Genomic DNA, 12,101 nt, shown 5'->3' with positions numbered 1-12,101 from the left:
TGTCACCCCATATTCTAGATTATGTTCTCCATACTTTTCATTCAAAGTAATAAAACTGAATCTGACCATGAAAACTTGGGTTGAAGCCCAAGTTACCTGACAGAAAAAACGTGAATGAATAGCTTTGCAAATGCTATCCTACTTCTTTATTATTAAGACTAAGTAGTACTTTGTATCTCAAAGATGTTTGAAGAATGTATGTTATAACACAGAAAGATACCTGAAACATCTCAAGCCTAAACATCCAATAACAAACAAATCTCATCTAAGTGTCTTACAGAAGTATGGATAAACTAAACTAAGCCTGGACTCATCAATCCTTTTAAGACTCTCCACAAAATCATAGTAGTGCACTAGAGGGCCGCAATACACTCAATTTCAACCTTTGCATCCATGGGTAATGCTGCTACCTGGTATGTTGCACGTGCTGGTGCAGGAGGTGAAAAATCTGCAAAATTAAGAGAATTCATCAGTGAATCTGCAGGACAAAATCTCTTGAGAAAGCCATCAACTTAACAAATCTGTCGAGTTTCAAAACACAAATTAGCATACGGTATTATAACACATTACATTTACACACAGACAAACAAACACAAACACATTTTAGTAATCTTCAGGCAGTAAATACTAGTAATAAACAAGTCCACATTTTAAGATTGTAAAATGGAGGAATCCTCTGTGGACATGCATGGCTGGTCATACCAAGACAGATGTTTTATGTCACAAGATTGAGCCACCCAGTATCTTGGAGAGGGTGGCTATGAAGGGATTTCAGAAAAGCACCTCCTGCCTACCCATGAAACCCCTTCAACCTATACAAAACATTTCTAGCAGGCTGTATTTTGTAGTATACGAAACAAAGGAATACTTTCCCACATCTTACTATATTAGAAAAATATGGGGTAGGAGGAATAGTGTTTTGGTGTCACATTTGTGTCCGTCACAGGAGCAAAATGGTAATTATCTGATTTTCAAAGACTTAAAAAAACCAAAACTGATGGCATAACAGTAAATATTTGAATGTTTAAGTCTTAAAGATAAAAACAGTGGGCCAAGAATAATAGTGTCCACACATTATTATATTTTTTTTTGTCATTTTTGGTTTTTTTTTATCTCTTCTGTAGACCCTACTAGAATAAAATAATTAAAAAATATAAAAAGAGAGAGACTGTTTTTTTTTCTCTCTCCAGCTGTGGGCCCTACGTATTCTAAATATATTTTTTGCTCACGTGCTGTTTGCTAGTTACTATAATAATAAATAGAGATCTCCCAATAAACAAGGTCTGAAATCGTGTTCTTTAGGTCACACTTTTCTGGCTTCTGCAATTAAAATTATTTTAAAGATGCTTAGAGTGGGATCACAAGAACAAGAAAACCTTCCAATCTCTTCATCATTGATGAACTTTCTTATTTCTTTAGAAAATACATTTTATCCCAGTTTAACTAAATAGACTCACATCTAGCATAGATCTCATTAACTTTCTTAAAGTCCTTCAAGTCTGCCAACCTGCAGAAAAAAAGAAACAGGAACCTCTCAGTTTATTTACTTTTAAAATTTCAAAAGAAAACATGCATAATAATAAATATAAAACAGTGTATCATACATAATTGTAGTCTTAACGACTGAAGAATAGCTGGCACCACTCGCTTTCAATATTTCCCCCATATTCTTGAGTACCTGCCAAATATAATCCTTCAGTCAATGGTCCTTTCGCAGGTTGCAGATAGAAAAGCAATCAGCACTATACAGAGTGATTCGTACAGCATTCACTACTGACAGTTACACAAAAGCATTAACTCTCTTGTGGCATGATCAATTGGTTCAGTAAGAAGTAAGATGTCGCTTGAAAGCGGTAGTATGGGTACTCGCTCACAACAAATAGCCCACCACATCCGTCCTGCCCTATCTATCAGACACATCCTCAGATATCTTAATTATTGATGAACTACTGAAGTCCCAAGCCTAATAGAATCCAAGATGAAACCTAAAAAAACATGATACGCAGATAACGGAATAGAAACACAGATTATCTCACGCCATTCACATTTACTCGGATAGGTATATAACCATCTTCTGAACCCAACACTGATACAGCTAAAATCAACTAAATACCAGTCATGAAAAGAATCTAAGCTGTTCTATATATAATAGGAAACTTTATTTTTTGATGGTAGGGACACCATCACACCTCTCAAGAAATAGCTGGGATGTTATAGTCAGACGGTATAGTAGTTTCAATGTAAAACAAAAGTCGGCAAATCTTAAAGTTCTAGAACCGACTTACACTGCTGCCACTGCATAGCTTTAGATATTCTAATGCAACTTATTCCAAAGTAAAGAATGTTGATACACGTTGAATTTGTCAGACCTTATTGGTTCACACTCCTCAAGGTAAACCAAATCCACATACAACCGACAGGATGAACCAAGTACCTTGGCCAAGGACACACCAAGACGTCAGTTGGCCAAAGGAACTCTGGCGCTGTTGTAGATCTCAGTCTTAGCAACTCTAGTTCCACATTTCCACCCAAGTCTGGTATTCACCTTCCTCTTTCACCTTCTGTTGGTGGATCAATGATGCCCGAATACGGACAGGGACACCGAAACCTCAACAAGGACACTTGTAGAAATATGATTACAAGGATAGAGGAACAAAACTGGTATAATATACACACCATATCCCCTCAAATTTTGTTTTAACTACATATGTAGTTAAAATTTATTCTTCAGTCTTCACCCCCTCAAATTCCCTTTTCAGCGGTGAAGGGGGGAATTGAACCCAAGAACTTGGACCCAACCACCCAAGTCTTGACCGGTAGGTCACAAGTTGGGTTTGTCCAGTTTACACAATCTAAGGTGGGTGGACGCATGGATGATGAGTAAAATAAGATAATGAGTAAAATTTCATTATTCCAGACTTCAAATTCGAGTTGACCAGCTACAGTCAAGTTGGTGGCCATCCAAAAGGAAACACCTCAGCTTTCACTTACTAGCTTATATTTTAAACTAAGTTACATTGACAAGGATAGGTGTGCCCATATCGGACACGGACACGGAGTGTCGACCACGATGAAATATCAAATATTGAGGTATATCACATACAATATGTGTCCGACACGCATTATCGTGGATCCGATCCGACACGGATTATTTTTTAAATATGGTGGTGTATATCCATGTTACATAGATTTTAAACCTTGAAAGTTACAAAAATATTCCTTAAATTTTTTTCCTGATATTTTATATGAAAAAAGTAAAGCTCAAATTGCTTTTCATAAAAAGTACAAATTCTCATTTTAACTATCTAATAAAAGAATCTTATATCATTATTTACATACCTGTTCTGTTTGCTCCTCCACCCCATCTGACACAAACTTTCCGGTCTGCAATTCATTACAAATGCAGTCATTTAGTTGATATAAAGTAGTAAGAGGCTGAACAAATAAAAATATGTAACCATCATTTTGGTTGTGCAGGGCAACCAACCTCGGGAATGAGACCGAGAACGCCAGATACAAATAAGAAGTTGTTGGCCTTGATAGCTTGCGAATAAGGTCCCAGAGCAGCGGGGGCCTTTTCTGTTTTAACAACCTCCTTTATACCTAGAAAACCATTAATCTTACAAAACAAAACAACAAAACAAAACAAAACAACAAGTAAAACACTAGTAGCAGAGAAAGAAAATCACTGGTCTCTGCAGAACTGGTTAACGAAGCAAAGGGCTTAGATTGGCTCTGAGAAGAAGATGGGCCACGCCACAAAGTCGAACCAGCTACGGAGGCACAACAACCAATTCCAAATGCGAGTTGTGTACGACTGCGCAGGGTACCTAGTTCTAGGGCCGGCGTAGATAGGGATCTTGCTGCACACCACGACATTTTTGCCTGAAACAACGCTTGTAACATCATTACTCAAACATACTAACCCACAAAACAATAACAAAAATGATTAATCTAACAATAGCCTACACATGCATTAAGAAAAATAAATGCAATGGACATACTTATAATGCGAAATACAGATTCGTAGCTTTGGAATTTGAGGAACAATCTGATGAATGGTAAGGAAGTATATCTGATGAATGGTAGGAAGTATGTTGGGCTGTGGGCTTGAGTAGTCAGTTTTGGAGTTTACCTCAAAATTACATGTTCAAACCCTCATTGCCCTCACAGATTTCAGGGGCAGGCTGGCCCGGCCCTCATGCTTATAAGGGGCGGGCTAGAGCCTATATTATGAAACATGAACCCGACCCTCATTAAGCCATCAGCAGCACTCACTTGACCCTCGTACGTTTTCTTGTTATTTTACATTATATTTATATATTATAATTATAATTATCTAAGTTGTATAAAAAAAAATCACTAAATTAGTATTCAATAGGAGATAAATTAAAATATAACATAACATATGCGTTTTTTGTAATTGATTTAATGATATGTATATAAGTCATACATAAAAATAAATCCAACCTAACAAATAACAACATAGTTAAGTATGAAAAATATAGATGTTTTAAGAATATCATCTCTTCCATCATCTCTATCTATTATTATTTTTGCCCTGTAACCATTATATCTTGCCCACCTCAACAACACTATTTATTTTTTTATTATTATTTTTTTATCTACATCAACACATGCTTGTCTCCTTTAGACCAACTTTAAATCAAGACATCTATTAGTTGAAGTTTAAACTTTCAAATGTTATTATATTTTTCGATTGAAAATTTATTTTGTTATTAGAGCATTGTTACTTTATTAGTTATATTGTTTTGAGTTAAATATTAGAATAGAGGTTTGGGACTCGAACCCTGCTAGCCTCAAAAAGTTACTGATCTCATTTAAAACAGGCTTGTCAACAAAAAAAAAACACACATACACACACTTGCAATTTATCATTTGTTAACCATTTAATATAACTTGCAATGCAATTAAACGTGTAAAGGGCATCATGACGAAGGTATGGGTTATTTCTAATGTGTAAAGGGCCGGTATTGTGACGAAGTCATGGGTTGTTTTTAGTGAAAGCACGTTAAAAAAAAACAACAAAGTTTAGCTTGCCATCAAATTATTAGTGAAAGCACGTTAAAAAAAAACAACAAAGTTTAGCTTGCCATAAAATCATTGTTATCATTTAGATTAAAAAACATATAACATACAAAGTTATGTTACTTCGATGATGGGTGTATGAATGTGTATTCCCACAATGAAAAAACATTTAAGTAATTATTGTTTTGTGTGTTAATATAATATAAATTTTAATGCGAAATAGGGTACCATGTATTGCATCATAGGGTATTTGTGTTATATGTCCAACACTCTAGGCAGACTATTAATTTGGCCAACAATTTGATGACATGTCACCATTATAACATTTGCAGTTTTGGAATTGAAGACACATGCGAGACACAATATTCCCCACAATAAAATTGAAATACCGTATTTTTTTTTTCCATCAATTAAGGTGAAAAGGTTTAAATCGGCAATTTGAAACTTCCAAGAAGCTAATTAAATTCCCCAATTCATATTTATTTGATTCATGAAAAAAAAAAACTAATATGTCCAATTTATCTGAACTTTATTAGATTTTTTCAAAATCAATTATTCTTTTAATTTTTAAATACATGCTACATTTCCAGCTTGAAGCTTTTCGAGATGACGATGTTGCGGTTTCAGATTGGAGCTTTTCGAGACAACGATGTGCGGTTTCAGATTGGAGCTTTTCGAGACGACGATGTGCGGTTAATGTCATTAATTATTGATATGGCATTAAAACTATGTGACCAACTCCTTAACTGATTATACTATGTAGAGTATGTTTTTATATATAATTAGTTATTTTGTAATAGACTTTATTTGGTATAATTTTTCTCTCTTTCTATAGGATACGAGTGTTCCTAAGAATTTTGATATAACCCGCTACTTGGAGATTGGTCTCATGTCATGCCGTAGTATAGGCGGAAGTAATGTAACAAAAAAGAACAAGGTTTTTTTTTTTTGGTTTTTTGATTGAATCCACATCAACACACGCTTGTCTCTCTTAGACCAACTTTAAATCAATACATCTATTAGTTAAAGTTTAAACTTTCAAATGTTATTATATTTTTCGATTGAAAATTTATTTTGTTATTAGAAAATTGTTAGTTATATTGTTTTGAGTTAAATGTTGGAATAGACATATTGACTACTAACATACTTGCAATGTATAATTTGTTAACCATTTAATATAGCTTGCAATGCAATTAAACATGTAAAGGGCATCGTGACGAAGTCGTGGGTTGTTTCTAACGTGTAAAGGGTATTGTGACGATGTCATATGTTATTTTTAGTAAAAGCACGTTAAAAAAACGCACCAAAATTTAGCTTGCTATCAAATGATTATTATCATCTAGATTAAAAAACATATAACATACAAAGTTATGTTACGACTAGTGCGGTGCATGAATGTGCATTCCCACAATGAAAGAACATTAAAGTAATTATTGTTTTGGGTGCCAATATAAATTTTAATGCGAAATAGGGTACCATGTATTGCATCGTAGGGTATTTGTGCTATGTGTCCAGCATTATAGTAACTTTTTTTTTAAAAAAAAAGGCAACTTTGAGAGGTCTCTTACCCCTATGACTCTAGTAACTTTGCAACTTTACCTTGTTCATCAATAAATAATGTATCCAATGTGCATATATATATTTTTTTCATTGTCCAACACTTCAATAGATAATAAAGGTATCAAGTACCTGTTTTACCGGTTTCGGAACCTAAACCGCAAAAAAAAAGAATCATAGTTAAAAATAGACACTAAAAAAAACGGGACTATATAGAACCAAAACCAAATGATTTTTAAACAAAAGAACCAGACTATAATTAGAACCGAATGTTATCGTATTTTTAACATAAAAAAAATATAAAAACTCAAAACTCAAAACGTTTATTTATATATTACTACATTCTATTTTTAGTAATCTTCTGCTTTATATGGCCCCAAGTGACTGGACGTTGACCACTCCATACCCATTGACTCTCATTGACTCAATCCCGTTACAGTATGATCATATATATATATATATATTTTTATGGTAAATAGTCATATATATTTAAATTTCCCCACTAAGATTGAAATTACTTTTCCTCCGTTAACTTAATCTTTGTTGGTTGTTTCTTGTTCGAATTTTTACAAATTAATTAACAAAAAACGTGCTAACAACTTCAATGGAAAATTTGAGTAAGGAAAATGAAACTCTTTGGCTGAGTCCAATGGTTTTGTATTCTGTCTCTAATACTAAAAAAAAACAGTGTTAGGATAGTGGGCAGTAATATGGGTCCCAATTTCCTATAAAAAAATATGAGTCCCAATGGTTTCACAGACATTTTACACCCCTACTGCCCTACATCTTGCATAGAAAGAAAACCTAAAGAAAAAAAACAAATTTATCACTCTACAGTCTACACCGTGTTACAACCTCTTTACCGCGAATCTCGCCCATCTCTAACTTTACTCACATTTACTCTATATTTTGGATCGGCTGCACTAATTTGGTTGCCTACGTACCCATTTCGGGATCAAGCCGCCGTAGTTCACCTCTCTCCTCCTCCTCTCCTCCTCCCCTCTCTTCCTTTTTATATCCCTCTCTTAGGTTTACCTCATGGGGCCTAGTCTATTCTTGGGCCTTTCTTTTGGCTCAATACATACTGTGGTCTGGGCCTTATCTCTTGGCCCAGTATCTATGTGATACATCCTTGAATATGGCTACTACATTTGCCCCCTCTCGGGTTCGGCGACGATGACGACGGCGGACCCGAGAAGTCCTCAAACTTTCTTGTCTCTCTCTTTGAACTCTAGATATCCACAGTATTTTGTGACTGTACGTAGTCTTCTCCTCCTTAGGACATTTCGTATCCATATACTCTGCTCCTGGACCGTATGTCTGTGAAGTATTCAATCCATCCGTTCTTGTTCATATACCCCATTAACGTATCCCCAAAGGATCTCATCCCCTTCGCTCTCTCCCTTCAACTCGACACAATGCCCACGATGTGTCTCAACCCAACCATCACCTCTCACATAGAACTCCCTACCATATCGGCGGTATGCCTCCCCCAGCCACCTGCTCTCTTTCTCGGAACTCACTGCCATGTCTGCGGAGGGTCTCCGCCCAGCTATAAGCTCTCCTTCATAGAAATCTCCATCATGTCTGCAGAGGGCTCACCCTCCCCGCTATCTCTGCTCCGGAGTAGAGTCTGATGAGGGGTAACCCTGCTTGCCCCCAGGTTTGACTCGGATCTCATGTCCGCGGAGGGCTCGTCCCCCCCGTTGTTCAGATCTCATGTCCCAGATATCTCTTTGCTTCCCGACCTGCGACTCAACCGGTGCCTCGGGGCTACTCTCTTTGACACGCCTCTCTTGCCTTCCCTGTTCGAAGGGCTAATCCCATTTCTGCAGGCTCGCTTTCGAGCTCTCGCCTGTTGGGGCTCTCTCATTGCCTCATGTGTCCCTAGCATCTTTGGTCCGCGGAGGCTCATCCCACTCCACGGGCTTGGACGGGTTATGCCGCCGGTTGGGGCTCTCTAGTTGCCCCATGTATCTCTAGCATCTTTCGATCCGCGGAGGGCTCATCACTCAGCGGGCTCGCTTCGGGCTCTCTGTTGGGGCTCTCTCATCTCATTGCCCCATGTATCTCTAGCATCTCTCGATCTGCGGAGGACTCATCCCACTCCGCGGGCTCGCTTCGGGCTCGCCCGGTTGGGGCTCTCTCATTGCCCCTGTATCTCCGGCATCTCGATCCACGGAGGGCTCATCCCTCCGCGGGCTTGCTCAGGGCTCTCGCCGGTTGGGGGTTCTCTCATTGCCCCGATATCTAGCAGCATCTCTGATCCGTGGAGGGCTCATCCCACTCCGCGGGCTCGCTCGGACTCTCGCCTGTTGGGGCTCTCTCATTGCCCCATGTATCTCTAACATCTCTGATCCGCGGAGGGCTCATCCCACTCCGCGGACTCGACCGGGATGTCGCCGGTTGGGGCTCTCTCATTGCCCCATGTATCTCTAACATCTCCAATCCGCGGAGGGCTCATCCCACTCCGCGGTCTCGACCGGGTTGTCGCCGGTTAAGGCTCTCTCATTGCTAACATCCCCAGTCCCAAGTCCAGCAACAGTAACTTCGTCTCTTGACTGTGTCAAACACAATCCCCTGTCAAACCTTGATGCGACATCCAAATTTTGGTTGTAACTATCTCCATTAAACAGATTCTCATCAGAAGAGAATTTCTTACTCAAAGGAATTTTTCCTGTCCCACTAAGACAAAGCTGGGAGCCAGTAATATCTCCAGTCTCCATTCCAGAATTTATATTAATGCTTTCTGACTGCACTAAACCCTTAACTGATGCAGCATCCACAGTTTGTGGAGAACTATCTCCACTTAACGGTTTCTTATCGAAACTACCTGTACTGCACAAAGGAGTTTTTTCTGTATCACACTGTCCCAGTGGGACATCGGTTTCAATTAGAGATGGTTGTGAATCAATATTATCCCTGACCCCATTTCCATCAATCACTGCTTCATCTTTTGACTGAGTTAAACCCTTGTTGTGAACTGAAGAACTCTTTTTGTGTGACTCAGTGACCTGTTCTGCACAAGGCTGGGAACCAATAACAAGCAGGGTTCCAATACTAGAAACAGAAACTTGATCATCTGACTGCATTAAAACCTTGTCAGAATTTGATGCAACATCCACATTCTTAGAAAGCTTATTTATATTTAACTTTTTCTTCTCAGAACCAGTCTTAACACGTGAAGGAGTTCTCCCTGTCGCACTTTTCTCAAGTGGCACAATGTTCTTATCTCGACAAGGCTGGGAACCAATACTACCTGCACTCCCAATTCTACCACCAGTAGCTTTGTCTTTTGAACGTACTAAACCTTTTTTGGGGCTTGTTGCAGCACTCGAATTTTGTAAGGAATCGTGTCGTTTCGACAATTTCTCACGAACTCCAGTTACTCTTGGGCTTGAACCACTCAATAGAGGAGCCACAATTTTCCTCTTCTTGTTATTATTAGGTGTGTTCATCTCATCAGAACCAACCACATGATCAGAACGAGACACAACTGCCTTGGCCACCAAAGCATTAGATTTGAACGAAACATCAAGGTCAATGGAGCTTTCTGTTTCACCTTGCTCCTGTTTCTCATCTGGCAACTCAAGGGATCCTCTATGAGTAAATGAACCAGTACTTGGTCCATCATATTTCTTAAAAGAGAGTGTTTCTTGGTCTTTCCATTTCGTTGGAGTTTTTCCCACTCTAAGTAAAGCACTTGTTCTCAGCACTTTCGTCTTCGGACTATCATCTAATTTTTCCCCCACATCCTTTTGCAAAACTTCTACTTTATTGAAGAAAAGAGCTTCCATTTCGTCTGATTTTTGCTCCATTGTGTACAATTGAAGGTGCATATCATCTGTTCTCGATTGGTAATCAGAAATTTTCTTACCAGCTCAATGATCCTTGCCTCAAGATCGTTATCCTGTTGCTTCGAAGCTTCATACAGAACCTGCAGATCACATAAAGCCGCAGAAGCAAGTTTTCCATTACTCTTCTCATTTTCGAATTCTTCATCGACCTTCATCGCTCTCAGATTCAAGTCCATCAGCACAGCTCTCAAATAGCTTGTCTGTGCTTTAGCTAACGTAAAGTGATCTGATGTTTCAAAGAAATCCCTCAAGAAACAAAACGCCGCGCAGGGTTTTAACCACTCTTCATTCTCAGAGAAAAACTTTTGAAAGGCAGTAGAGGTAAGTATCGACTCTTTCTCTAGGAAGTAAATCTTTTTGGCAATTGAAAGCTTAGTATCCAGAGTAGCCTCATAATCAACAACCTATGATCCCAACAGTGAATGAGTAAGCTTCCGTCAATATAAAAGGTGTAGAAGGTCTTACGGTTCCATCCAGACGTTCTTTGGCCTCCAAGATCTCTTGCTTAATTTCAAGTGATATTTTTTCTGATAGTGCTTGTACTCTCAAATATAATGGATGCAGTGCAAATACCGAGAGGGAGCTATAAGGATATGAGTCCCACCACATTCCATCCACAGAGGTATCATTGACTGGTAACAGCTGAACCAAATGGAATCCTGACTCAACTGCCAAGTCAACAAGTAATTTCAAATCGAGAAATTCGCCAACTCCAAGATCCTCTTTTGATCTAACAGAGAACATAGGGATAGCAACACCCACACCCCTCCATGGCATGTCTCGAAAGATGCCATCATATAGGAAAATGTATCGCGGTTGACTTGCTGACTTTGAATCAGCTGCGAGATCCCGATGTGAGCCAACTTCCACAGAAACATTGCCTGCCCTGTCACTTAGACAGTACTTATATTTGATGGGGAAGTCCTTCTTTTTCATGACACATTCTGCTTGCCAAAGAGATTCTGTCGCATCACTATACCGCGACCCCCTAGTATACTCATACTCTCGCTCTCTTTTAGGATCTGCTGCTCCCTTCTGGGAATCAGATGCAGTCCCTTTCCAGGACAAGGCAATCGAGAAGGGGAAGCTCTCATTGACCTGAAACTCTCTAACTTTAAATGTGGGACTGAGTATAGCGCATTGAAGAGCACAACCCCGGGCAACACACTCACTGGCATTCATAGTCCGCCTCGGTTCCTTCCCAAAAAACTCGGTCAAAATCCTAATGATAGCAGGAACACGTGAACCTGAACCAACCACCTCAACTGAATATATGTATATTCTCCACTGTCAGCCCAGCATCTGCGATAGCCTTCTCCAAAGGAACCTTCACACGCTCCAGAATAGGAATGCTTATCTTCTCAAACTCATCCCTCTTGATGAAACCCCTCACATCTTTCTCATCCATCCAGCACTCGATATTCAAAGGAGTCTCTGGATTTGCACTCAACATTTTCTTCAACTTCTCACAAGCAGCTCTGAGTCTAAGACAGGCTCGAGCATTCTGGTTGACATCAATCTTATACTCACCCTTAAACTTCCCCACAAAATGCTGGAACCACACTTCATCAAAATCCCTACCACCAAGATTTGAATCAAAAGAATGAGCCAAAACCTTCAACCTTCAACTCCGGTAAA

The 12,101-nt window shown here is 38.9% G+C and overlaps 2 protein-coding genes across 2 annotated transcripts; both read right to left on the bottom strand.

Moving 5' to 3' along the window:
- Positions 1–106: 106 nt before the first annotated feature.
- Positions 107–4,118, bottom strand: LOC147490334 (reactive Intermediate Deaminase A, chloroplastic-like). The gene is made up of 7 exons (XM_086570744.1): positions 4,005–4,118; positions 3,690–3,885; positions 3,488–3,603; positions 3,340–3,384; positions 1,605–1,678; positions 1,458–1,507; positions 107–448 (listed from the first exon to the last, which is right to left on the bottom strand). The coding sequence occupies exons 2-7, from the start codon at positions 3,877–3,879 to the stop codon at positions 354–356; spliced, it is 570 nt and encodes a 189-aa protein (XP_086426870.1). The 5' UTR covers positions 3,880–3,885; positions 4,005–4,118; the 3' UTR covers positions 107–353.
- A 4,754-nt stretch (positions 4,119–8,872) lies between these two features.
- Positions 8,873–12,077, bottom strand: LOC147490333 (uncharacterized). The gene is made up of 2 exons (XM_086572644.1): positions 10,929–12,077; positions 8,873–10,867 (listed from the first exon to the last, which is right to left on the bottom strand). The coding sequence occupies exon 2, from the start codon at positions 10,443–10,445 to the stop codon at positions 9,042–9,044; it is 1,404 nt and encodes a 467-aa protein (XP_086428770.1). The 5' UTR covers positions 10,446–10,867; positions 10,929–12,077; the 3' UTR covers positions 8,873–9,041.
- Positions 12,078–12,101: the final 24 nt, after the last annotated feature.

This window comes from Coptis chinensis, chromosome 7 (assembly GCF_015680905.1).
Source record: "Coptis chinensis isolate HL-2020 chromosome 7, ASM1568090v1, whole genome shotgun sequence".
NCBI classification, from domain to species: Eukaryota; Viridiplantae; Streptophyta; class Magnoliopsida; order Ranunculales; family Ranunculaceae; genus Coptis; species Coptis chinensis.
Note: the sequence above shows the minus strand (reverse complement) of the source record. Positions and strands in the feature narration are given on the sequence as shown.